This window comes from Aquarana catesbeiana, linkage group LG08, assembly GCF_042186555.1.
Source record: "Aquarana catesbeiana isolate 2022-GZ linkage group LG08, ASM4218655v1, whole genome shotgun sequence".
Taxonomy (NCBI): Eukaryota; Metazoa; Chordata; class Amphibia; order Anura; family Ranidae; genus Aquarana; species Aquarana catesbeiana.
The window spans coordinates 102,034,533-102,060,418 of NC_133331.1; the positions used below are offsets into that span (position 1 = coordinate 102,034,533).

The window sequence follows — 25,886 nt, forward strand, 5'->3', positions numbered from 1 at the left end:
GCGGCAACAAAAAGGGTTCTGTGTGAGTTTACTGCGTTGTGGTGTAATTTTCCTCTTCATAAACATCAATGGAAAACACACTGAAATCGCATCTTGTGTTCAGCTGCGTGCGAATACTTCTTTTTCTGTGTAGATTTTTACATATTTCCCCCCTCATAGAAATTGCAGCTGTGCCCAATCCCATCCGAAAATGCATACAATTTGCATTACAATCGCACTGTCTTTCGCACAAATTGCAAAGCAAAATTGCACTGAACTCCAGGAAAAATCTGCATGAGAATCGCACCCAATCGCATTGCATAACTGTGAACCCAGACTAACTGTAGGAGGTGTTTTGTAGTCCAGGGAGATAGCAGAGGACAATGCTGTTAACATTTCAGAGGCAGTTTGTGGCTGGGTTCACACTATTGCAATGTCAGACATCACATGTGATTCGCACCGCATTGCTGTGCAGATCACATGTGATGTCTGTGTGATGCAAATTCAGCCATACAGTTTGTATGGCTGAATTTGCATCGTATTCAGACCAAAAGGGTCCAGGAACCTTTATTTGGTCTGCACTGGAATCGGATTGCATGGGCGTTCACACCTATGTGATCCGATTCCTGCACCATTTCACAGTTTTTACTGCGACCTGCGAACCAATCTGGAGGTGTCATTAACTTTGTAATGACACCTGCAGCAGTTTGCATAGGGCAGTGTGAATTGCGAGAGACATGCAATGCGAGAACCGGAACAGGAATCATGCTGGTTCCTGCATCAAATATATGTGAACTCAGCCTGTATGGCTGAAATCGCATTCACACCAAAATGGTGCAGGGCCCAATTTTTCTGCGCACCTGAATCGCATCGCTTGGGAGACAACGTACTGCGTTTTGCGATCTGTTTCAGGGTGTTGTTAAGATAACATTGACACTGCCGCAGATCGCATGGACGCCAATGCGATGCGGGAAACACACAAGATTCGCTGCGTTTCCCACACAGCATAAGTGTGAACCAACTGAGTTCACCCTACTGTAGGACTAGAAGTCCCAGCCTCTTCTGTACAGGACTAGAAGTCCCAGCCTCTTCTGTACAGGACTAGAGGTCCCAGCCTCTTCTGTACAGGACTAGAGGTCCCAGCCTCTCCTGTACAGGACTAGAGGTCCCAGCCTCTCCTGTACAGGACTAGAGGTCCCAGCCTCTCCTGTACAGGACTAGAGGTCCCAGCCTCTCCTGTACAGGACTAGAGGTCCCAGCCTCTCCTGTACAGGACTAGAGGTCCCAGCCTCTCCTGTACAGGACTAGAGGTCCCAGCCTCTCCTGTACAGGACTAGAGGTCCCAGCCTCTCCTGTACAGGACTAGAGGTCCCAGCCTCTCCTGTACAGGACTAGAGGTCCAAGCCTCTCCAGGACTAGAAGTCCCAGCCTCTCCTGTACAGGACTAGAGGTCCCAGCCTCTCCTGTATAGGACTAGAGGTCCCAGCCTCTCCTGTATAGGACTAGAAGTCCCAGCCTCTCCTGTACAGGACTAGAGGTCCCAGCCTCTCCTGTACAGGACTAGAAGTCCAAGCCTCTCCAGGACTAGAAGTCCCAGCCTCTCCTGTACAGGACTAGAAGTCCCAGCCTCTCCAGGACTAGAAGTCCCAGCCTCTCCTGTACAGGACTAGAAGTCCCAGCCTCTCCAGAACTAGAAGTCCCAGCCTCTTCTGTACAGGACTAGAAGTCCCAGCCTCTCCTGTACAGGACTAGAAGTCCCAGCCTCTCCTGTACAGGACTAGAAGTCCCAGCCTCTCCTGTATAGGACTAGAAGTTCCAGCCTCTCCAGGACTAGAAGTCCCAGCCTCTCCAGGACTAGAAGTCCCAGCCTCTCCTGTACAGGACTAGAAGTCCCAGCCTCTCCAGAACTAGAAGTCCCAGCCTCTCCTGTACAGGACTAAAAGTCCCAGCCTCTCCTATACAGGACTAAAAGTCCCAGCCTCTCCTATACAGGACTAAAAGTCCCAGCCTCTCCTGTACAGGACTAGAAGTCCCAGCCTCTCCAGAACTAGAAGTCCCAGCCTCTCCTGTACAGGACTAGAAGTCCCAGCCTCTCCATAACTAGAAGTCCCAGCCTCTCCTGTACAGGACTAGAAGTCCCAGCCTCTCCAGAACTAGAAGTCCCAGCCTCTCCTGTACAGGACTAGAAGTCCCAGCCTCTCCATAACTAGAAGTCCCAGCCTCTCCTGTACAGGACTAGAAGTCCCAGTCTCTCCATAACTAGAAGTCCCAGCCTCTCCTGTATAGGACTAGAAGTCCCAGCCTCTCCAGGACTAGAAGTCCCAGCCTCTCCTGTATAGGACTAAAAGTCCCAGCCTCTCCTATACAGGACTAAAAGTCCCAGCCTCTCCTGTACAGGACTAGAAGTCCCAGCCTCTCCAGAACTAGAAGTCCCAGCCTCTCCTGTAAAGAACTAGAAGTCCCAGCCTCTCCTGTATAGGACTAGAAGTCCCAGCCTCTGCTGTCTGGCAGGGCATGTTGGGACTGTAGAGCATGATGAAGATGATGATGATGATGATGAAGACGATGAAGATGAAGATGATGATAATGATCGCTCCCTCTCTCCTCCATCAGCTGAGCAGTGAGTCGCAGCAGAGGAGGGGTTAAGGCGATGTGCCCTTTGTTTGGCTGGTTGGGTCCCGCCCAGAGGAGTGGCCGGTGACGTCACCCGTCCCTCTCTGCTCCCTAGCAGACAGCCTGACAGCGAGCTTTAAAGGATCTGATCATCTGTTGTGCAGACAGCAGGACACCGCAGAGGGCAGCCATGAAATTTCAGTACAAAGAGGATCACCCCTACGAGTATAGGAAGAAAGAGGGAGAGAAGATCAGGAAAAAATACCCAGACAGGGTGCCAGTGAGTATGAGCCCCACCCCCCTCTGGGTGCAATCTACCTGCAGGATTAACCCCTTCCTGGCATCAGCAAACCCACAGCACTGTACATCCAGCCAGGAAAAGTGATTACTCATTGCTTGCTATGGGAGGGGGAACTATACTTTTTTTTTGTTGCCTTCATTTTTTTTTTTGGTTAAAAAGCCATAAAGTGGGGGCCCCCTGTGATCTTCTTATTGGTTACCCATGTATACAACATGATGATCTAATAGGTGGGAGGTATGTGTTGGAACAAAGGCCAAGGCGGTGTACAGGATCGATACAGGCGATTGGGGGGGGACGCATTTTAATTTTTATTTTAATTTTTAGCTATGACACAATGATTTGGTCACTGCTGGTTACAGGTAGAATTATTAAAGGGACGATGGGATTATTATTATTATTATACAGGAATTCTAGAGTGTCAGCAGTCTGCAAAATAAACAGTACAGTACAATACAGGAGGAATGAGAGGGTCTTGCTCATCAGAGCTTACAATCTAAGGGATCTGCCTGTGGGATTGTTCTGAGGACAAAGGGGAGTTTTTATAGATGATGTAATAACAAGATCTAATAAAAAAAAATCTCAAAGATCGCATTTATTGGCCCATTTTCATGTAGAGCTTGCAATCTGTCTATTGTTTTATAAAGGATACATATGTCTCCCAACCCAGAGGTGCGCAGGAATAAGGAATTCGTAATGAGCAATAAAATGACTGATCGGGAATAAAAAAAGGTAGATAGATATATGTAAATTGATGTATAGATTGTTGGATTTCAGGCAGGTAGATGTCCCCTTCCAGCTGTATGTGGACCCTGGGGAAGGATGGTGCTCCTCCTTTCTCAGCACTGCAATGAGAGGGGAGGGCTTCTCTGATGCTTCATTTAACCCCTTGAATATTGCATGAACTGCTGCTGCTTCCTCTCTGTTCCTGAACTCCATGTGAACAGTAGAAGAGCAGGGGGAGAACGTCAACCAATCAGAATGTAGCTGCTCTTATTCCAATGCAGGCTAAAAGATGAATGGAAGCACCAGATTGGTGGCTGCAGACAGCGCCCACTCAGTGTTTAGAACTGAGCAACAACATTTCACAATTCTTACAAATATTTAGACACTGTGTCCATACAGGATAAAAAATATACAAAATAACAACACTTGCAGTCTGGGCACACCCGAGGTGCCGCTGTCCCATACACAGTCACTATGACCTAAATAGAAAGAGGAAGAACATTGTGTCCTGAAAAGGACCAAATCTGGAACCCCTGTGTGGGTAAGGGAGATGGTGACATTGTGCCCTTGTTATAATGGGGGCAGGGATATTGCAGCACTGTCATAAGGGAGAATGTGATATTATAACCACCATTATAGGAGAAATACGTTTTTAGATTGTAAGCTCTAATGAGCAGAGCCCTCTGACTCCTCCTGTATTGTATTGTAACTGTACCCTCATGTTGTAAAGCGCTGCGCAAGCTGTTAGCACTATATAAATCTAGAATAATAACGATGATATTAGAGCAATGTCATAAGAGGGCAGGGATATTCTAGTATTGTCAAGAGATAGACGTGCGCCCATTATATTACAACATCATCATAAAGGGGACTTTTGACACTACAGCTCCTTCATTAAGGGAATAGTAATATTACATCTCTGTTATAGGGGGATATCATTGTGCTGTCATGGGGGGGGGGCAGGGATATGCCAACCAACTAGGGCTGAAACAACGAATTGATTGACAACTAATCGATTATGAAAATAGCTGTCAACTATTTTCATAATCGATTAATCGGCCAGCTGATTAGTTGGCCTGCATACAGAATGCATTATTTGCTTACATATCAGGAAATACAGTGCAGCACACAGTCCATACATGTCAGTAAGTGCCTGAGAACTTGTGAATGTGTGAGGAGCAATGCCACATGGGACATGTAGTCCTGGGCAGGAAGTGAGTGGGTCTAAAGGCAGGAGTTTTTTTTACCTTGCTATAGGGGCGCTCTATACAATAATTTGCAGCTTGTTATTAGGGCACTCTGAAGGCAGGAGGAGCCAGAAGCATCAGTGGGGGGGCCCAAGAAGAGAAGAAATCTATTACACAGAGCAGATAAGTATAACATGTTTGTTTTAAAAAAAAATACTTTAACCACTTGACATCCGCGCTATGGCCGAATGATGGCCGAGCGTGCTGTGATCACCGAGTCACTGAGACTCGGGTGATCACCGATCCAAGTAAGGGGCCGGTCCCGGCCCCATACCATGTGATCAGCTGTCAGCCAATGACAGCTGATCACATGATGTAAACAAAAGATCGGTAATCGTTTTTTTTTTTTCTACTCACGCTGACAGCGTGAGTAGAAAAAAAAGCCGATCACCGGCTCAGATGTGAGGGACATCGGTCCCGAAGTGGAAGAGGCACATCTGCCTCATCAGTGCCACCTATCAATGCCCACAAGTGGCAGCTATCAATGCCCACCAGTAGTGCCAATCAGTGCCACCTAGCAATGCTGCCTATCATTATAACTGATCAGTGCCCATCAGAGCCGCCTATCAGTGCCCATCACTGCCGCCTCATCAGTGTATATCAATGAAGGAGAAAAATTACCTGTTTTAAATTTTTTATAACAAAATATAAAAAAATTAAATTTTTTTTTTTTTTTTTTTTTTTTTTTTATTCAGTTTTTTAAATTTTTTTTTTTTTTTTAACAAAAAGTAAAAACTGCAGAGGTGATCAAACACCACCAAAAGAAAGCCCTATTTGTGGTGAAAAAATGATAAAAATTTCATATGAGTACAGTGTTGTATGACCGCGCAATTGTCATTCAAAGTGCGTCAGCGCTGAAAGCTAAAAATTGGTCTGGATAGGAGGGGGGTTTAAGTGCCCAGTAAGAAAGTGGTTAAAGACTGCGCAGGGAAGTTCAGCATCTAAATCCAGAGAAGGTGAAGGCTGATAGACTGGAGGTAATAGAAGGCATTACAATTACATTTAAAGTAAACTTTTACATGGGAGGCAAGCCACATTACCTGGGAGCAGGGCATATTGCATGAGGGCAGGGCACATTACGTGGGAACAGGGCACATTACATGAGAGCAGGGCAGATTTCAAGAGGGCAGGGCACATTACATGAGAGCAGCATACATTGCATGAGGGCAGGGCATATTACGTTGTAGCAGGGCACATTTCAAGGGGAGAGGGCACATTACACGAGGGCAGGGCACATTACACGAGGGCAGGGCACATTACACGAGGGCAGGGCACATTACACGAGGGCAGGGCACATTACACGAGGGCAGGGCACATTACACGAGGGCAGGGCACATTACACGAGAGCAGGGCACATTACACGAGGGCAGGGCACATTACACGAGAGCAGGGCACATTACAGGGGGCAGGGCACATTACATGCGCCCCAGTGTGAAAGGGGTCTAAATAAAAAATGTGATCTCTGAGTCTGATGATATTTACCAGATTCAACCTCCAATAGTATATACAGTATATCTCTTCTAATAGTAAATACAGTATATCTCTTTTGTCTGTTATTCTCAGAGTGGATTAGAGTTTTTGCTCTCTAACCAAATAGTTGGTTATTTATATTTACCACTGCATAGAGATTTTTAAGAATAAATTGCCTTTTTTTTAAACTTTACATATTAAATTATACACCACACTTTTTTTAAGGTTATTATCCGATTAATCAAAACGATAATTGGCCAACTAATCGATTATGAAAATAATCGTTAGTTGCAGCCCTAATGCCAACATTATAAGAGAGCCAGTGATGTGATGGCACTGCCTTTAGGAAGACAGGCATATTGTACCCCGATTTTAAGGGTAGCAGTTATATTACAGCACTGTCATAAGGGAGACTTTGATTGTATGGAACTGTCATTTTGACAAGTGTACGAAAACTTTATATATAAAGTGACATTAAAGCCCATCTCTCTTGAAAGATATGCCCCCTCACAGTCAGTGGGGTATCTAGAGTATGGCAGATATCTTTCATGTGTTTTATCTTCCATGTGCTCCTTGCTGTGAAGGCCAGTTATAGGTGGGGACAGGGGCTATCTGTTTGGTGTAAATTTGGTCAGGGGACACGCTGGGCACCTTTGCTGCCATTGTGCTGGGTGTCCAATGTGCCCCTGTGCCTTGTAAGGAGGAATGGACTACCTCCAGGCCCACCTGCCCCTTATCTATCCATTACAATGCATGTACTTCCACTGTGGAGACCCTCCATAAGTTTAGAAGGGTTAGGACTGCAAGTAATACAGGGTGCCATGAAGAGGCCTTGCAGCTTATGAATGCATTTGCAAATGTGTGCTAAATAAACCCCTGTTTTAACGCATACTGTTAGTTATTTCGGTTGGTAAGCAGACTGGTTGATTAGTTGAGCTGGGAGTTTTCTCTGGTTTTGTCTTTCATGCGTTTGCCCTTCCATGTGTTCCTTGCTGTGAAGGCCAGTTATTGGTGGGGGCAGGGGCCATCACTTTGTTACAGGTATGGCACATACCCTGGGAAACACTCCAAGGGGGCACAACATGGCAGTAAGGGTACTCGCCCTCATCAATAATCAGTGTGTGCAGCTCAAATATGCAGCAGCCTGTGGTCTTGGCACCCCCTCCTCCGCTGTCTCCAGCAGAAGGCTTCCCTCCCCCACCTATCATTGGTTCCTAAGACTGCTAGCATCCTAGCAACCATAGACGCACAAGCCCCAGCATTCGCAGGAGGATGAAACTTCCATCCCAATTTATACTATCACGTTGGGGGGTTCTCATAACAAGGTGCAATAATCTACTTTTAGGGAGAACTGACTGTTGGACAGAATGTATTGAGGGTACGGTTAGTATGCTGGACTCACACCTATGCGGTTTTCCTTGCATCCTATTCTTATGACAGGAGATTGTGACCGGCTCTCTATGGAGCCGGTTCACATATCTCCGTTGCGGCTGTGGAGCTGTGTATCTTTGGCTCCGTTTCAGGGCCGTATTCAGGCAAAAATTTGTCCCTGAAACGGAGAACAGGGAAGCACCAGACCCCCTGCTGGGAGCCGCACCCATCGGAGGTGTGAACCCAGCCTAAGGCTGCATTCACACTACAGCGTTTTGAATCGCGGGCAGGTTTGCCGTGATTTGACAGTGCCGAGGTGTAAATGACAAAACGTCGGACTCGCATTCAAGATGCCATTCATTTGAATGACCCCTCGAATCGTGGTGTGGGTCTGCCACGATTGTCGTGCAATAAAACGTGCTGCAATGCATGTCGCCCAAAAATAGTTCAGGAGCTACTTTTGGACTACATGCTTCCTGCGATTGCAGCACGTTTTATCGCGTGACAATCACAGGAGACCCGCACCGTGATTTTGGGGGGTCGTTCAAATAGATGGTATCTCAAATGTGAGTTCCGCGATTTGTCATTCACACCTTGTCGCTGGCAAATCTGCCCTCGATATGATGTAGTGTGAATGCAGCCTTAGGGTTATATAGTTAGTCTGGTTGAAAAAAGAACAGGTCTATCGTTCAACCAATAAAAGGGGAAGAAAAAACAATCGTTCAATCCCATATACACAATCCTATACCCACAGTCAATCCAGGGGAAGGCAAAAAAGGTGAGTTTGGGGGGGTATGTTTTAGCACCGGTTTATATTGAAGAATGACTCAACTAAGCATAGTATAAATCTTTTAGAAAACTTCCCATCCTTTCTAAGATAAAAATAAATAAATAAAAAAAGTAGCAGTATTCTCTAGGTGGAACAAAAGCACCTGTTTGTGGCCACTGCTCCCCCAGGCATGTTATAACTGATCGAGTTTCAGGAACAAAAAAAGCATTGTTCACAGAAAAATACTAATTATACCTATATAGTTGGGTTTAGCATGCGTGAATGGTGTATTTAAAAAAAAAAAAAAAAAAGAAGGTCCCAGTTGAGTCCATTTGGCTGTGATGCATACAAAGCATAATAACCTATTGTGAAGCTTATATATGAAAAGTGTGACAGCAAAATTCCTTATTGCCAATAGAAACCAGTTAGCTTCCAACTGTCATTTCAGCAGTGCAAAGTTTAAAATTAAAAGATTCCTTTTTTTTTTTATTTTTTTATTTTTTTTTTATAGACAACAATACATTTTTGTTAGCAAGTTTTACACATAATGCCCTAAATTTGTTATAGTGCAGCTTACCAATCATCAGATGTGGTGGCTGCATTATTTTCTATTTTCCTGCTTTTTTGCCTGGTGATCTGACCAGCAACCCATTTTCTGTATAAGAGGGCTTCCACTCTGGATGAAGGAGCACTTTTGGACAGCAGCACTGGCAGTCGGGGGGGGGGGGGGGGGGGGGGTGCTTGTTCTTCTGAAAAACAGTCTTGCTGGCCAGATAACCAGGTGAAAATAGAAGAAAGAGAGCCTCAAAAAAGAAAACAAATGTAGCCATCATATCAAAGAAAGGATGAGCTGCAATATAATGTTTGCTTTTTTAACTGGTGATCCAGCCAGTAACATACTTCCTGTATTAGGGTGTCTCCACTCTGGATGGTTGGACAATGGACACCTCAGGACAGCAGCATTGTCAATCTGGGGTGAAGATTGTCTTCGATGCACTAGCAGATTTAGATGGGCTTGACTAACAAATTGAAGCCAAACTTCAGCTAACACTTTTTAGCAGTTTCAGCAAACCATTTTTTCGGGCTAAAGGTTTTACATAAATAAATAAAAGTTGATGATTGTAAGCACCCCTATCAATCTTAAAGCAGAACTAAACCGATTGAAGAACAGTTATATTCCTGGAATGCCAGGAATGATAACTGTCATATTTTCTTGTGCTCTCAACTGTCAAAGCATCAATTGTCTGATGTCATAACTGATCACATGTACAGCCACATGGCAGTTGCAGATAAAAGGCAGACTCAGACCACTTTTACACCGAGGGCGTTTTGCAGGCACTATAGCGTTAAAAATAGCACCTGCAATCCGCCCTCAAACAGCTGCTCCATTGTTTCCAGTGTGAAAGCCCGAGGGCTTTCGCACTGGAGCGGTGTGCTGGCAGGACGTCAGGAAAAGTCCTGTCAGCAGCTTCTTTGGAGCGGTGTGTTTACCGCTCCTCCACCGCTGCTCATCTGGGGTCCCCCGGCAGCTCTTCCCCACATCTGATAACCCCCTTGGAGAAGCGCTTCCCCGAGGGGGTTGCCTTATGGGCGCGCTCCTGAGTCCAGCATTCGGCGTCCATAGAGGCAGATTCAGACTCATAGAGGGACTCAGGCCCCGGCGCTCGCGTCATTGGCTTCCGCTGCTATCAATCTATCCAATCAAGAGCCGAAGACCCCGGGCAGAGAGACAGCACGTCCCCGCCGGTTAAGTTCGAGGGCTCAGATAAGTAAAACGAGGGGGCCGGTCACTGAGAGGTGTTATTTCACCTTCATGCATAGGATGCATGAAGGTGAAAAAACACGAAGGTTTACAACCCCTTTAATTTATCTCAACCCTCTTGCTTTCACCTTTGCTGGACAGCTTGTTCTGTTAAAGAATACTAAAAAAATACAGACTTAAAGTGATTGTTAAAGCGGAGTTCCAGTCTTATTTTATATATATATATATATATATATATATATATATATATATATATATATATATATATATATATATATATATATATATATATATATATATATATATATATAAATAATTTTTTTTTTTTTTTAAAGACTGCTCTGTAATTGTCAAAACCTGTAAATGAACATTTCTAACATTGTCATATTTATTGCGCTTTTTACTTTCTTGAAAAATAGTTTGTTACTCACAGATCTCGGAAGCAGGCAGGTTTCATTTTGGCTGTGGGCATCTGAAGCCCTCCTGTGTTCATTTCCTGGACTTCTGTGCATGCGCAGTAATGCCTCAGCAAGACCGTCCTCCTTACTGATGAGTTGCTATAGCAATGTCGGCGTTGGCCTGTTGTAGCAGGTGCTGTCAAGCTCCTCCCCCCCCCCCCCCCCCCCCCCCATCACTGAAGTGCTGACAGGGCCAGCACAATTCAGGCAGCGGCGGTGTGACGGGGGGAGGCGAGCTACAGGCTGTCAGAATGTTTTCCCTGCTCGCTCCCCTCCTTCCTTTCTACTGTCATCAGAGAAAAGAGAGCGGCTCTCTCACCCATTCGCGTCATCTGCAAATTACACGAGATTTCGGCAGTAGGCAATTCCAAAGGACTCCTGGGATACATGACGCCGCTATCCCAGGAACCCTTGCAAATCGCCTAGTGATGTAATCGCCTAGGCGAGGAGGGCCGGAAGTCAAGAAGAAATAAAAGAAAAAAGGTATTTCTATGCAGAAAAAATCAAATTAAAATTGCCAATGTGAAAAGGATGAGCAAAGGAGATTAAATATATAGAGAAAGTTCAGAAAATGGGTGGAACTCCGCTTCAAGCCACTTGTATAAAATGCTCCAATCCCCTCTGTATTAGAACAATAAGTTCTCCTGTGCCTGTGTTATATCATAAATATACTTATCTGTACTAATAACACACCTTCTTTCTATGGTCAGTTGCCTCTTCTCTCCTCTCCTCTGCCAGCTGAGAGTTCCAGGGGGGGGGGGGGGGGGGGGCACTGCCACTGACGTCAGCTGGGGAGGAGAGGAGAGAGAGAAAGCCGAGGAGTCATGTGATCGCAGGGATCTGATGTGTTATATCAAAATTATGCTTATCTGTACAGACAACACTGACACAGGGGGACATCTTGTGCTAATTCAGAGAGGATAGGAGCATTTCAGGTTAAGTATGAGAGCCGAGCAGACAGTCAGAGAGGCTGCATGTTGACAGGAAGAAGGAGGGGGAGCTGAAGACGGGCACAGAGGAGAATAGGAGAGCTGCGTGTTATGCAGACACGCACAGACTACGTTCTCTCGACTCAGCAGACATGGTAATCGTGGTCAGAACTCGGGGGGGAGTCAGGACATACCATTATCAAACCGCTATTGTAGGAGATACAGAGGGATAAAAGGGACAGGGGCAGCATTTTTTTTTTTTTTTTTTTTTTTTTTTTAACAAACACTTTAGGTGGCCAGATCACCAGGTAAAAGTAAAATAAAAATAAAATGGAAACTAATTGAGCCACCACATGTAAGGCTGCTTTCACACTGCTCAGATGCAAATAACGCATATGTATTTTTGCTGCATTTCCAGTGCATTATCTGTGCGTCTATTACCCAGCATGCACCTGTAAAACTTGGACACATGACTGAAATGAACCAAAAACATGGTTTTGACGTGTTTTCTATTCATTTCAATGGGGACCTGCTTTTTTTTAGTGCGTTCTTGAAAACCACACCGAAGGTGCAGCAAGCATGACTTTTCAAAATGCTCCGCACCTGCAGTGCAGTGGTGAGAGGAGTCCCATAGGATTTAGACCCCTTTCACACTGAAGGCGATTTTCAGGCGTTTTAGCGTTAAGAAAAGCGCCTCTCAAGCCTCCCCAGTGTGAAAGCCTGAGTGCTTTCACACTGGGGTGGTGCGCTTGCAGGACCAAAAAAATAAAATGAAAAAAAGTCCAGCAAGCAGCATCTTTGAGGTGGTGTGGGAGTGGTGTATACAGCGCTCCTAAATTGCCCCTGCTATGGAAATCAATGGGCAGTGATGCCAAAGCGCTTTGGCAGCGGCACTTTGCAGGTGCTTTTAACACCTTGTTAACCCCTTCTTTGGGGTTAAAAGCGCCCCGCTCCTGCCCGCACAGCGCCGCTAAAACTACTACTTTACCGCTAACGCAGCCCGCACCCCAGTGTGAAAGGGCTCTCAAAGGGATTGAAATTTTTTTTATTTTTTTTGGTGTGAAAGCAGGCTAAAAATCGGTAAGCTGCAATAAGTGAAATTTTGGTTTTTGGGCTTCATACTGCTTTATTTGCCAATAAGCAGGACTTGTATGGAGACCTGTCATGGGTGACATGATCCATGTCCTTTCAATTATCGAATAGTCTAGTGGGAAATCTGTTCATACGCTTTACCACGTATATAGGTTTAATATGACCAGTTCCATTAATAACTGGCTGAAATGCCAAAGTTTGTGTGTATTCATGATAAAATGTTTGCAACATATGCCTGCTCTTAATGTCTTATTAATTCCTTTTTTTTTGCATCTTGATTAATTCTTTATACACCAAACAAAGTGATGTTTATGTTTGTACGTTGTAGTAGAATTAATGGGATAGTTGTGTTTGTCTACCATGGTGCTCCTATTTCTCTACAGCTGTCAGGTCTCCAAGAATTTAACCATAAGCTGTGGAGAAGAAAGAACAATACTGATCTTCAAATTAAATACACCCAGATTTAAATCAAAGTCAAGCATTTCAAGTCAATTAATTTGTAATCATCACTCTTTGTGCTTAATTTCAGGTAATTGTTGAAAAGGCTCCTAAAGCTCGTGTCCCTGACTTGGACAAGAGGAAATATCTTGTACCATCAGACCTCACTGGTATGTGTCTCCCCACCCCTCTCATATGTTTCATATATTGCCTCATCTCACGTCATTGACTTGCTATCTTCAGCACATAGTAATACCTAGTATTAGTAGTCTAGGAGTAACAGATTACAAGAGGTGTTGCAATTTGTTTATGTAACTGTGTAGTGGGAGACCTTCAGTGCTCCTCAAATATTCTAGGAGTTTGTTATTCTCTTCATGTTTGTTTAACATGATGTCCATGTTGATTAGCTGTGTTTTTTGCTTTTCCCTTGACAACCTTCAGTTGGACAGTTTTACTTTCTAATCCGGAAGCGGATACACCTTCGACCAGAAGACGCGCTGTTCTTCTTTGTCAACAACACCATTCCCCCAACGAGTGCCACCATGGGACAGCTGTACGAGGTAAGTGGGTATCAGGTTAAAGTTACATGAAATATTTGTGAATTCATCAATTTTGACTGATGAGGGAAATTTACTAGTCAACAGCACAGGAGATAGGCAGATGATCAAGATAATAGCAATTGTCAACATGCAGCATATCGCCATAGAGTTTGAGAGTCCATAGAGTGGCTGTACAAGATCGGGTCATAGGTCTGCTATATAAAGTCAGTGCATTTTTATTTCCATACATTTTTATTTTTCAATTAAAAAAAAAAGGGGGGGGGGGGGGTGCAAAACAAAGCGGGATTGAGTTGTCTCCCATACATAGAGCAAGAAATTAAAACCTCATATACAGTAAAAGGGAAGAAAAAGCAAATGAAAGTCAAATTTCACAACTTGGGTTGTAGGCAGTGACATACAAATCAGGGTATGCGACTTCAAACGTTGGAGCCTGCAAGTACAAAATCTACAGGCAAGCAATGCAACAACAAATGGATGGGACCCTACTGGCCCCATTCAGTATGTGTGAAAGAAACATGGTAAACGGGAGGAATATCTCTAGATGAGGTCTTCTCCATCGCCCCATCCCAGGGGTACAGCAAAGCCCAGGAAGTCAGTGCATTTTGAAATCACTGTGATGCAACAGACTAATGAAAAAAGGAAAAATCTTTGTTTATAACTAGCTATAGACTTTCAAGCGCAGTTGAGCATACAGGCATGATTCATCTACCCCAGAGGCTAATCTACTGTGTAATAAAAGATGAGCATACCTATGTCTGTAGGGTAGCAAGCAGCAACTGGACATGGTGTGATCTCTATGAGCAATCAATATTAAGTGGCTCTTATTAAGATGTGTCATCTCGTGTTTGTGTAGCTTAATTTTGTCACCTTAAAAAAAAAAAAAAAAAAAAAAAAAAAAGCTGCTGAGGGGTACAATGAGCAGGCACCTAGAAGTGCTGGCACATATTGCTTCAGTTTTTATTGCCCCTTTCTCGGTGCCAGGCTGTTCTGATCAGGAGAAACTATGTAATTTCTTGGTAGTGTTGGGGTTTCCTTCCCTACATACATTTCTATTTGTCCATCAACATGATGGGTTTCCACACTATAGCATGGGATAGCTAACATGCATACAACAAAGAAAAACATGCTCAGTGGTGATAAGCAGGCAGGTAAAATCCTTATAAATCCACATGAAATATATTCTATGTAATTCGATGGTTGGAAAATGTAACATAGAGACAGTGATGGCATACAGTAGGGGCATAGACTGCTGAGAGACTCCATGCAGAAGATGTTTGCTTCCTTCCACCAGGCCCAACATGGGTGCCTGCTTGTCAGGGTACCCTTCTTATATGGGGGCTTACCTAGCATAGCTTTGAATCTTACTCTGTTTGCTATCACATCCTGCTCCTATTCTGTACATGTGTCTGTAGATGTCTTTTTAGCAGCACCAGTCCAACCATTGCACTCCATGAAACTGCTCCTGAGCTGCCAAACACAGGATAACATGCAGATCTTAAATTGGTAAAATCACCCCCAAGTGTGTGTGTGTGTGTGTGTGTGTGTGTGTGTGTGTGTGTGTGTGTGTGTGTGTGTGTGTTTTTTTTTTTTTTTTTTTCTAACATTTGGATAGTGTAGGACATTGTTTTGGGTTTGTTTACGCTTTATATTTTTGCGTGTGTGTGGGGTGTTTTTTGGTTGTTTTTTGTTTTGTTTTTTGGTTTTTGCACTGTCTGTGTTTCATTGATTTGCCTTCACTTGTGTCTCTGTGACAGGAAGAAGTGAGAGGAAATTTCTTTAAAGAAAGAGGACATCCCATAGACAGTTGTCATTAGAACAGTTGCCCCAATTGGGGACATTTCCCCCTCACCTCCTGCTCTTAGTTATAGTTCTAAACTTTTTGAATTTTGAAGAGTGTTCTAATGCTTCCCATTGTACAAAACTAAAAAAATGTTTTGGCTTTTCATACATGTAAAACAACATATCAGACTTGTTTCAAGTATGTTAGTATTGTCAGTCAGATAGTAGGACATACCACATGGCTTTGCAAAAAAAAATAAGGACTTTGTGAACTTTAATTTTAAATCTGATATCTGCATATGTTTTACTAACAGCTTTTGACTATACAGAGAATTAAGCTTAGCAAGAGTTGTTTTTCTTTTATAGGAAACCTATGCTGAGGAAGTATGCAGGCTACCGCTTTTGATTTCTGCCTCTGAAAATACTAGTTCCCTTGATGTTGTACTGATACACTTAGCTGTGCTGTTTTCTAAGACACTGACCTGAAAGTGGTTCTAAAGCCTTTAAGGTTTTATACCTTTAATGCATTAAGGTAAAAAACCTGCTGTGCTGCAGAATCTATCCAACCGTCCTTATACCCTTACTTGATCCCGATCTTACGATGTGCACGAGAACAGCGTCTCTCGCTGTAGCCTCCCTCCTCACTGGGCAGATTAATGGCAGCGGGAGCCATTGACCAGCCTGGACCTAATCTGAAGCTGGCAACATAACAAGACAGGAAAACAAGGCCAAAACAGGAACTGAGTGGAGAACCCTCCAAAGTGAGGGAATCCTGGTGTGTCACCAGAACTAGTGTCCCCATTGAAAGATTTCCCCTCTATAAAGCCAGCCACAGATGAAGTGACTTTTTTTCCTGCAACTAAAAATCATTCCATTCACACTGACTGTGATGGGGGGGCAATCTCTCCTGTGGAGTCATTGTGTTCTCCTGGGTGGGACGGCTCCCCCACACCGCAGGAGGGTTCCCCCCATTAACACTAGCCGTGATTACTGCTAGCGGCTATAATAACCGCTAGCAATAATTAAATGTAAAATCTGACAGGCTGGTTGTACCCAAGTTGATCAATCAACTTGGGTACATTCAGCCTTGCCCATACAGTGACCGGCCGCAATTCAAATTACCTATGGCTGGCTTTAGTGTTCTAATGTCAAGCCAAAATCTGGGATTTTCTTTGACATTCGTTATTGATGATAACGGTAAAACAGGAGAAATCAGGTGGGTGAATCTCCGTTACTGGGGCATAGACCACAATATAAACCTGTTCTAATCCCTCTTCACTCTATCCAAAACTAAAAAAAAAACAAAAAAAAAAAATGTTTTGCCTTTTTTGTTACACTTTTAATGACAATTAAATTGAATGAGGTTGAGAATTTTTGTAGTAAGAGTTTGAATACTACTGGTGGAAGTCCTTGATATTTAAATATATAGAGAGCCAAAGTTCAGCCCTTTCATAAATATGGATTTTGAATGTTTTAAAATGTATGTTGTCTCCCCCTTTTTTTGAATTTCCCTTATTTCTTTTTCTGTATCCTATGCTGGTCAAATTAGAAAAAAGCCATTGTCAGTGAGCCTTAAAATGTAATCTATAGCTATAAAAATCTTCCAAAAGAGACACCTATTTCAGTGATGGCTGCTTAAACTTGCTTTAGCCTAGATTCCCACTGATGCTGGTTTGAGATTTCAAACCCGCGTTTCAGTCCGACTTCGGTAGCGGGTTCATGCACAGTTTGTTGAAATCACCCCCGAAGTGGGCAAAGGTAGTGCAAGAACTAGTTTTGGTAATCAGTGCGGCGCCGCAAAGTCGAAGGGGAGATGATGAGTTTTTTTTTTTTTTTTTTTTTTTTTTGTTTTGTTTTTTTTTTTGTTTTTTTTTTTTTAGGCTTTTCTTATATTCAAAACTAAAGTTTTAGCTATAAATAAATATACCCTATTAGGTGGGAGGCTTATTGAATATTTATTTTACAGCAGGTCCTTAATTAGTAACGGTACTTATAATAAAGCTGACTACACATTTTACTACTTATTTTATTTTTATTATATATATTTTAATTTCCTTTAGATTTACCTTTTCAACTATGTAGTGCAAGGGCCTTCCTGATTGTATACAAATTAAAAGTGTTTAGGTTTGACCTCATATTACATGGTTTTGGTAAATCTAAAGGAAAATTGTAGAAGTGAATTTGTATAATGTGTAGCCAGCTTCACTGTATTTTTCAACATAATCAGTATCGTTAGTAACAATTAGCTGAATTCAGCTGGACTTGTTCTGTATTGTGGAAAACATTTTGCCGCTTAATGAAGCAGCTTCTTCAGCTCTAATTAAAACCAAAGAAGCAGCTTGAATAAGCAACAGAACATCTTCAAGATTATAAAACAAGTCCATGGGACTAACTAACACCAGCTATACTATGACCTGAATAATCACAACCTTAAAGCCCAACCCCAGGAAATAAACAAACAGCTAAAGTCTACTGCAAGGGTTAACTGCTCATTCAAACTGACAGCCCCGGTCGAAGCCGCTGTACTAACAATCTGACGTTCGTACAGAGACCTCCCCTGCTGAGCTGTTGTATTCTGACAGGAGGACAGCCCACACCAGAACACTCCAATCGCGCTCTCTGCCATTGGCTGAGAGTGCTGATCGGGAGCCGGTTGGCTGCTGGTTTGCCAGCATGCTCCTCCAAAAGAAGCTGGCCAAACGCCAGCTTCTGTCGGACTGGCTGACATACTCACAGGCCAAATGACGGACATTTTTTATTGAACCGGCCGATGTCTCCCGATATTCAGTCCCTGTGTGCGGTGCTTTATTTAATGCTTTATTTAATTCCTTGCTCCAGCAGGGTCGTTCCAGTGCAACTGGTCCCTTGAAACCTCCTCTCTAAGGTGCTCCCAGCCATGGTCTTGCTCCTGCGTCCCCATATGTACAATGCAGGGTTAATAGCCCTGTATTATACGTGATGATGCTGAGGGACCACCTGGAGCACCAGAGGGAGAGGAGGAGATTGCTGTAACCAGCTAGAGCAAGGTTAACGTAAGTTTATACAGCCTGTTCAGCTCCCCCCTAGACCTAATGAGAATTAGACCTTTGCGGTGCCTTCATGCCCACTGTAAGGGAAGATTTTGTCTAATTCCTGGAGTTAGGCTTTATCCAGAACAGTATCAGTTGTTTGTTTATCTCCTTTAGATCTTTTAAAATAAAAAAAATAAGTAATTTAAAAGTTTATGTTGCTAGCATAGTTGGTAATAGACCAAGAAGGTATATGCAGAACTATTCAGTATTTTTGTAAGCAGTCAGTAAAGCTGAAGTGCAAAGTCCTTTAGTCACTGCTCTGGATTACTGCATTTTGCTCCTTGAACTGATATGTAATAATGATAGGAAATAATTACTACGGATTCCAATTTTATATATTTGTGTCTTTCAGGATAACCATGAAGAAGATTGCTTCCTGTATGTGGCTTATAGTGACGAGAGTGTGTATGGCAAGTGAGAGCAAGTGTGGATTTTTCCAACCCAACACCATCGCCACCCTCACCTACCATATCACCAAATACTTAACTTCTAGGACTGCACAGCTCATGGAACCCAGCTGCTGGGCTGAATGTGTTGGGCAGCTTGAAAGTCTACATGGAGGGGTCATGGTGGGAAAATTACTATGTTTAGAACCTGGGAGGACTAGGATGAAAAAACGCTTGACTCAATAAGGATCAAAGGTGTTAAATGACCCATATTGAATTGTTAAGAGGAAGCATCTCAGGGGAAGGGGGTGAAAACACGAGCGCCAAAGGGTTCCATGGTGCTGCGCCTGCCACAATGAGAATTAAGTAGCCTAGTTTCATTCTCACATGTCAGTGTATGCACATAAGAATTTCTTTAGTGGTCACTAAGCAACATTTTCCCATCAGCCCATGGCACTAAATGATATCCCACTACTGTTTCCTGTCTGTGACGCTCAACAGCTTTCTCCATACAATGTAATACAGGGAGTTGAGAACCTTTTAACTGACAGCAAATGTGCAGCTGTTCTACTCTTGTACTTTAACAGTTAGAAAGCAAGCTATAAAATACAGCTTGATGTTTCTGCAGTTCAAGGCTTTTATTTAGTAAGAGCAAATTTTAATCTACCTGACTACAGGTGAACTTTGATTGAAAGCTGCGAGTTACTGCACTTTGCACATACTTGCTGCTTGTAATACTTAATAGGTAGGCCTGACACTGGCTATACACATGGCAAATTCAACCAATACAAACCAGCTATATTGCAAAAATAAAGAAACCTAATGCCACCAATGACCTACAGGTTTGATTATGGGGTTTGGGTTGCTTTCAAGTGTATTTGAAATTTGAAGATATAGATATATAATTTTTTTTTGTGCATCTTTACAATACATGCACATTACCCCATGCTTATCCTTCCTTTTTTTTTTTTTTTTTTTTTTTTTACTTTTACATGCTGCAAGTGCAGAAAAATAACTATTGATGTGCCAGAAATATAGTATGCTTCTACCTTTTCTCTTTCCCATGGCAGCACAGTGTAATTTTCAGCTCTGAATTCCTAGCCACATCATTTTTTGATCGAAATGAACACAGACCTCTCTTCTTCTCAATTATCTCCCTCCATTTCCTCAACCCCACAACTCCTCTTTTCCATAATCCCTTCTCATCTCCATCCCTTTTCTTGTACATAGGCAGAGAGCACAGGAAATTCTCAGCGCACCAGATTTCTGGCAAAATCCGCAGTTGTTTTGTTATATCTTTTTAATAAGTATAACAAAAACTAGCATACTAAAAGGGGGCAAATAAGAGAAGTTTATTGTTGGGGTTTACATACACTTTAGCCTGTTTAGTTATTTTTGCAATCAAAGCTGGGTACTATTGCCTGAAAATTGCATTGTATATAGCCAGCATTATAGTGCCATGCCCCACTACAGCTCCCACAGTTCTTTTGCTTGACATCACCATTGTTGGTGCAGTATGAAGTAACGAATATTATTTTGTTGGGTATCACGTTTAGTTTAACCTTGTCAGAACGTGCAGTTAAATCTCATGAATGTGTTCAAAATGACTTCGAGACAGCATTCTGAAACTACACAATTTTTATCTAGAGGCATTAGGTAGTTCATAAGATCCACTAATGATTTAGTGATGTACTATTATAAGAATAAAAATCTTGATCTTTTATGCTCGGTTAAATCTATTTTTGTTAAGAAATCTATTTAGAATGCTATACAGCAAGTGTCCTTTAGATGGCAGCGTTGCAAGATTTAAAGAGAGTAATGAGTCAGCAGAATTTAATGGCCTGTTTTTTCTACTTTTTGTTTCAATTGTTTATTTATTTTATTTTTTTGCTAGGATGTGATATATTATGTATGCTGTTAACAATGTTAGAAATTTAGTAGCATTTGTAGAGGTTACTGGTGGTAGAAAGGTCGACCTTCTCTTCAGGACCTGTTAATTACAGTATATCCAATAAGAAAATCCATAACTTGTGTTTCAGTAGTGATGCTAATGGGAATCGATATCTCATTATTTGCCAAGTAAATTAGCATTGGAATTAGTTGCTTTGACTTGGTGCCCCCTTACCAACTTTTTGATTTATTTTAAGAGAAGAAAGTAAAATTACTTTTTTAAAGCTTTATGTGCAAGATAGGTTAAAGTTTACTTTAAATATCATCTTCTCTCTTTTTTTTTTTTTTTCCTTAATCAACACCAGGGACGGTACTTGTGCTGGTAGCTGCTGTGTTCATTTAAATCTTCATTCCTCTGCACCCGGACCCCCGTTCTCCAATTACCCCTCAGCGATGATCTTCCTATGGAGCCACTGGACCTATCACAGGTACTCCTCAAAAGTGCCAACTATGCCCACCCTTACAAACTCCCTGATCTATTCATAGAAGCCATATGAATGGAGGAGGGGGACTGAAAAGTAAGGCATAGTTGGCACTTATGACGGGTCCAATGTCTTGTATTAACCCCCTCAGCACCAGAAGATCACAGCTGCAGGGAGGCAGAGGACTTTTAAAGAGGATAGCAACCACCAGCACAAGGGACTTTATTCATTCAATGTAAGTATCACCCCTGGGGATGATTTTTGAAAAGGGGGGGGGGAACAAACTAATGTAACTAACTTTAGCTACAGCATTTCAATTATATATTCATATTTTATCACAATGAAAATTTAAAAATCTAATTTGTTTGATTTAAAGATAGACACCACCGGGTGGATTTACAAAGAGTGGGGCAAGTATGTCCTTGCATAATATTTGCATAATATTGCGGTTGCAGTGGTAAACTCTGCACCTTCTGAAAATAATGACCGTGTTTTCCCTGTAATAATTTTTCATTTGCAAAGACCGCTAGTAATGTGGTGATCAAACAACCACCTCCCCTTTTTTTTTTTTTTTTTTTTTTTTTTTTTTTTGTCTCTTCCCTAAAAACTAAAAATGTATCTAATTTTTCCCTTGTATTTTCATTAGTTTAAAGGGTTAGTTTACCTTAACCAAAAAACTGCCTGTACAGATGACGGGTGCCACAAATGGTTGTCTCCAGTGCCCTAGCATTTGACATTCAGTATGGAGAGGCTTCAAAAAAATTTCTGGCCTATTAACATGCTGATCTCTCCGGAAGCACATGCATTTCTTTGTTCAATGTACACCTTTTTAGATTTTAAATAAAAATACTGTGATTCGAGTACAAATATAAGGCAGTGCTGGAACTGAGTTGCCAATTTTTGCCCTCTAGAATTGGCATATAATAAGGTTTATACTTTTTCTCATAGTCCCCAGTCAACTCCTGCTAGTACAAATGTCGGCAAAGTGCTGATACTATCAAAACGGTTACAAGCCAGAGGGGAGATCTTGGGCTTCATGTACACTGGCAGCTCCTAAACTTGAGTTTAGAGACTTTTTTTTTTTGCCAAAGATCCTAAACTCAACTCCCATAAAAAGCCTACAGTATGTGTCCATGTACACACAGACTTTTAGCAGAGTTTAGGAGCTGCCACTTTTAGGTGAGGTTAAACCTCCCTCTTCTGAACGCAGAAGAATCCAGTTCAGGGTAGGAACAGTTTGACCGCCAGCCACGGCAAACTTGTGGTTTGCTGCTGTCAGGGTAAGCTAGTGTACATGTAGCCTTACAGTGCAGAAAGGAGACTCGAGCATGCCTATTATTGGATCACTTCTGGGTTTATAGACACAGTCTACAATACCTACACTGCCTAGGTTTCAATCACATGGATCACTTTATCGTTACTCTTAAAGCAAGTTTTGGGAATTTTACTTCTTGGATGTATGGCAGTAGATATATTTTCTCTATGAAAGACATGTAAGCCAGTCCTGGTTATTGTGATGTATTCTGCGTAGCTTTTATTGCTATGTGTGAAGATTTCGCTGTGACCAAAGTAATTCCATCTCTTGTCATTTCAGACTACATATTTGAGTTTTTTTTTTTTTTCCAGTGGGGTTTTTATTTTTTTTTTTACACTTTGTTGTTGTTCGGTTCCGTTTGATTCAGTGATGTATTATAATCCTGACTGTAGCCCTATATTTAAATAAAATGATAAACACATCCACTTTGTATCATGTGGCTTTCATTCAGTGTCCAGCGTTTATATGTAAGGATGGTTTCAGAAAAAGCAGTTGGCATAACATGTTTGTTTTTATTTTAAAGGCAACATGACCTGAGAAAAATGTAAAAGTTGGAAAGTTGGGTGTGGAGAGAAAGTGAGCCAGGAGTGCCATTTAAAAAAAAAAAAAAAAAAAGCTTGTGATCATTCTAGATCTTTATTTATTTGAAAACCTGTATACAAAGAATAGGCAACACATGTTGGCCTCTAGCCCTAAAGATTAGTTTCAACTCTAAAATGCGTTCGCTATATTTTGTATACACGTTTTCAGTAAACAATATTTGTAACACTTGTAAGCTTTTGAGAACTTTCTTTTTGGCAACAGCCACAACCCTTACATTTTGAAGGGGCCAACAGACCTAGGTTTCCTCCTTGAGTAGAGCCACCACCAACCACTTCTTCCTCACACATCCACACCAATAAGACAAATGTGTAATATGGGCTGCTATTCTTGACCCCATCTTCCTAGAACACTAAAACTTCTGGCTGTTGTATCAACAATTTGCCTTTTTAAATGGCTTTGGCTACTTTCTTGGTCAATGACCCCCAACAAGTATAGAAACAAGTAATTATGACTTCCATTTCATGCATGCTTGTTTCAGGTCTCTGACTGTAATACTGAATCCAGAAGGAGAATCTTCAGAAGGAGACCAGCAATGGCAAACCCTCATAGATCATGATGGGTTTACTTTAAAGGAACTTATCAGGCAGCCAAACATTTAATGCTACAGTGGGGTTGATTTACTAAAGGCAAATGTACTTTGCACACAGACACACAATATACACACACAGAATACACATACACACACTGAAAAGGTACTGGAGAGGTCGGGCAGCTATAATCTTGGGATTTTTAAAAAAACACAGATTTTTACATACTGTCCTTGGTTTTATTGAGTCTGGCAACCCTGATGGGGCCCCTTAATGGCATTTGGCCCTCGGGCAGTCAGTCTGCCTCTGGTTTAAGGCTGGCAGTACATAAAATGGTAGTGGTGATGGGGGCAGATCTATACTATATTTATGGGCTTATTTGGAGTAAGCTGTTACAAGAGAAATATTTGAGGTAAGTTGAAAAATTGTTGCTATACCCGTAGGGTTATCCCATCCAAATGGCTCTCCTAAAGTATTGATGTAAATGTTTTCCAGGCAGGCAGCTTCTATACCCAAGAGTATCTCCATAGTATCCTTAGCTAGTAACATAATTAGAAATTGAAGCACCGCACCCCTGCTAAGAAGTCCAGAACAACTTTATTCCAATAAAAGGGGGTCAAAAGTAGCCAATGCTTTTTTGGGTGTCGAAGGGTGTTCTCTACATCAGGGCTTGGTTGACGACCATGTGAATAGCATTTGGCTTCCCTTTTTTTTTTTTATTTTTTCTTATTTTTTTTTTTTTTTTTTTAATGTTGCGTGAGAGATATGACAGCTGACATTGCTGAGAACTCCTTCTGAGCATGCTATCTGTCTGGCTACTGGACTACTGGGTTCAGTACCTTCTGTGACACTGACCGAGAACAAGTATCACAGATCAGAAAAGGCAAGTAAAATCCCATATGTTTACCTGCTTGTTCTAGGCAGGTATTCAAAGAACTGAAGCCATTGGATCAGCATAACAGTCAGACAATTAGCTTTTTCTTTCAAGAGAATTCAGCAAATGTAGCCTGCAGGGATTTGTCATTTCATCTTTTCATAGGTAACCAATAGCAACTAAACAGAAATCATAATTTGATCCTAATTCAGAAAACTAAAAGCTGATTAAATTCTTGAAATTTCTAAACTTTACACATCTTTTTGCTGCTTGCTTCACTTTTATTATGTAAGCTTTGTTTTATGTGTTTCTGGATGTGGCCACTGGACATTTTAATATTAAACTTGGTTGCCTCATGTTAACGTGTGCTGAAACTGTGTAAATGACAAGACCCTCTGCAGCTCAAGCAGCACAATATATTTATTTATTTATTTCTCTGCAACCTCTTGATTACACTGTAAAACAGCAGCTCGTGTTTACAGAATGTGTTTATGGACTTGCTGAAATAAAGGTGATTTTACTGGTTGTGCGACCAACCAGAATTCCTTTTTTGCTCATTTGAAGCCGTGATGGATGGAGCCTGCACCTGGTATCTGTGTTACTGGAGGTGGAGATGGGAAACTGACTTAGAGCGGTGTTCATACATATTCATGTTTAAAGAATGTTGCAGGCCATCCTTAATACCACGTTCTTGTGTTGGGATTTGCGCAGTAATGACATAACCTGATCCATAAGATAAGGGATATAGGGTCTGTGCCGAAAATAGGATTAGATACACGACCTCCACACAGAGTAATCTTCAAATTCACGTCTGGACTTGTCAAGATATTCTATGTTGCAGTCTGTAATATTTTGGGATAATGACTGACTTCCATCAAACATGCGGGAGCAATGTCTTTTCTTTTTTTAATTCTGGATGTTATGTTCAATATGCGGGCTTCAAATGCAGCCAGAATGGCTTTTAAACCACCATAGTCAATTACACATAGGCATTCTTGTCAAATTGTTTAGGTAATCCCCTCTGTGTGTTGTGGCTGTTGTTGCGGCCTTGGAGGTTAGTGTGCGCTGAACGTACAGATGTCACTCCATTGTAGGAATAAGTAATTCTGTAATACAAAAGTATCATTAAATGGCACTTCCATTGACAAATAGAAAGAGAATTTTGGTCAGGGGGACTTTGAATGAGGCCAATCATTATACAGAGTAAGCACATAGCACAGTATTACTTGCATGAGTTTCTTACATAA

The 25,886-nt window shown here is 42.0% G+C and overlaps 2 protein-coding genes across 2 annotated transcripts in view; one reads left to right on the top strand and one right to left on the bottom strand.

Annotated features, from left to right (window-relative positions):
- Window positions 1-2,652: 2,652 nt before the first annotated feature.
- On the top strand, window positions 2,653-22,428 carry GABARAPL1 (GABA type A receptor associated protein like 1). The gene is made up of 4 exons (XM_073596237.1): window positions 2,653-2,872; window positions 13,244-13,322; window positions 13,594-13,712; window positions 18,915-22,428. The coding sequence occupies exons 1-4, from the start codon at window positions 2,783-2,785 to the stop codon at window positions 18,978-18,980; spliced, it is 354 nt and encodes a 117-aa protein (XP_073452338.1). The 5' UTR covers window positions 2,653-2,782; the 3' UTR covers window positions 18,981-22,428.
- Window positions 22,429-23,750: 1,322 nt separating this feature from the next.
- LOC141105965 (claudin-10-like) overlaps window positions 23,751-25,886 on the bottom strand; it is a 37,376-nt gene continuing 35,240 nt past the window's right edge. The window contains exon 5 of the mRNA XM_073596235.1: window positions 23,751-25,745. Coding sequence (XP_073452336.1) covers window positions 25,619-25,745 — 127 coding nt within the window. The 3' untranslated portion in view covers window positions 23,751-25,618. The remainder of the gene's footprint in view (window positions 25,746-25,886) is intronic.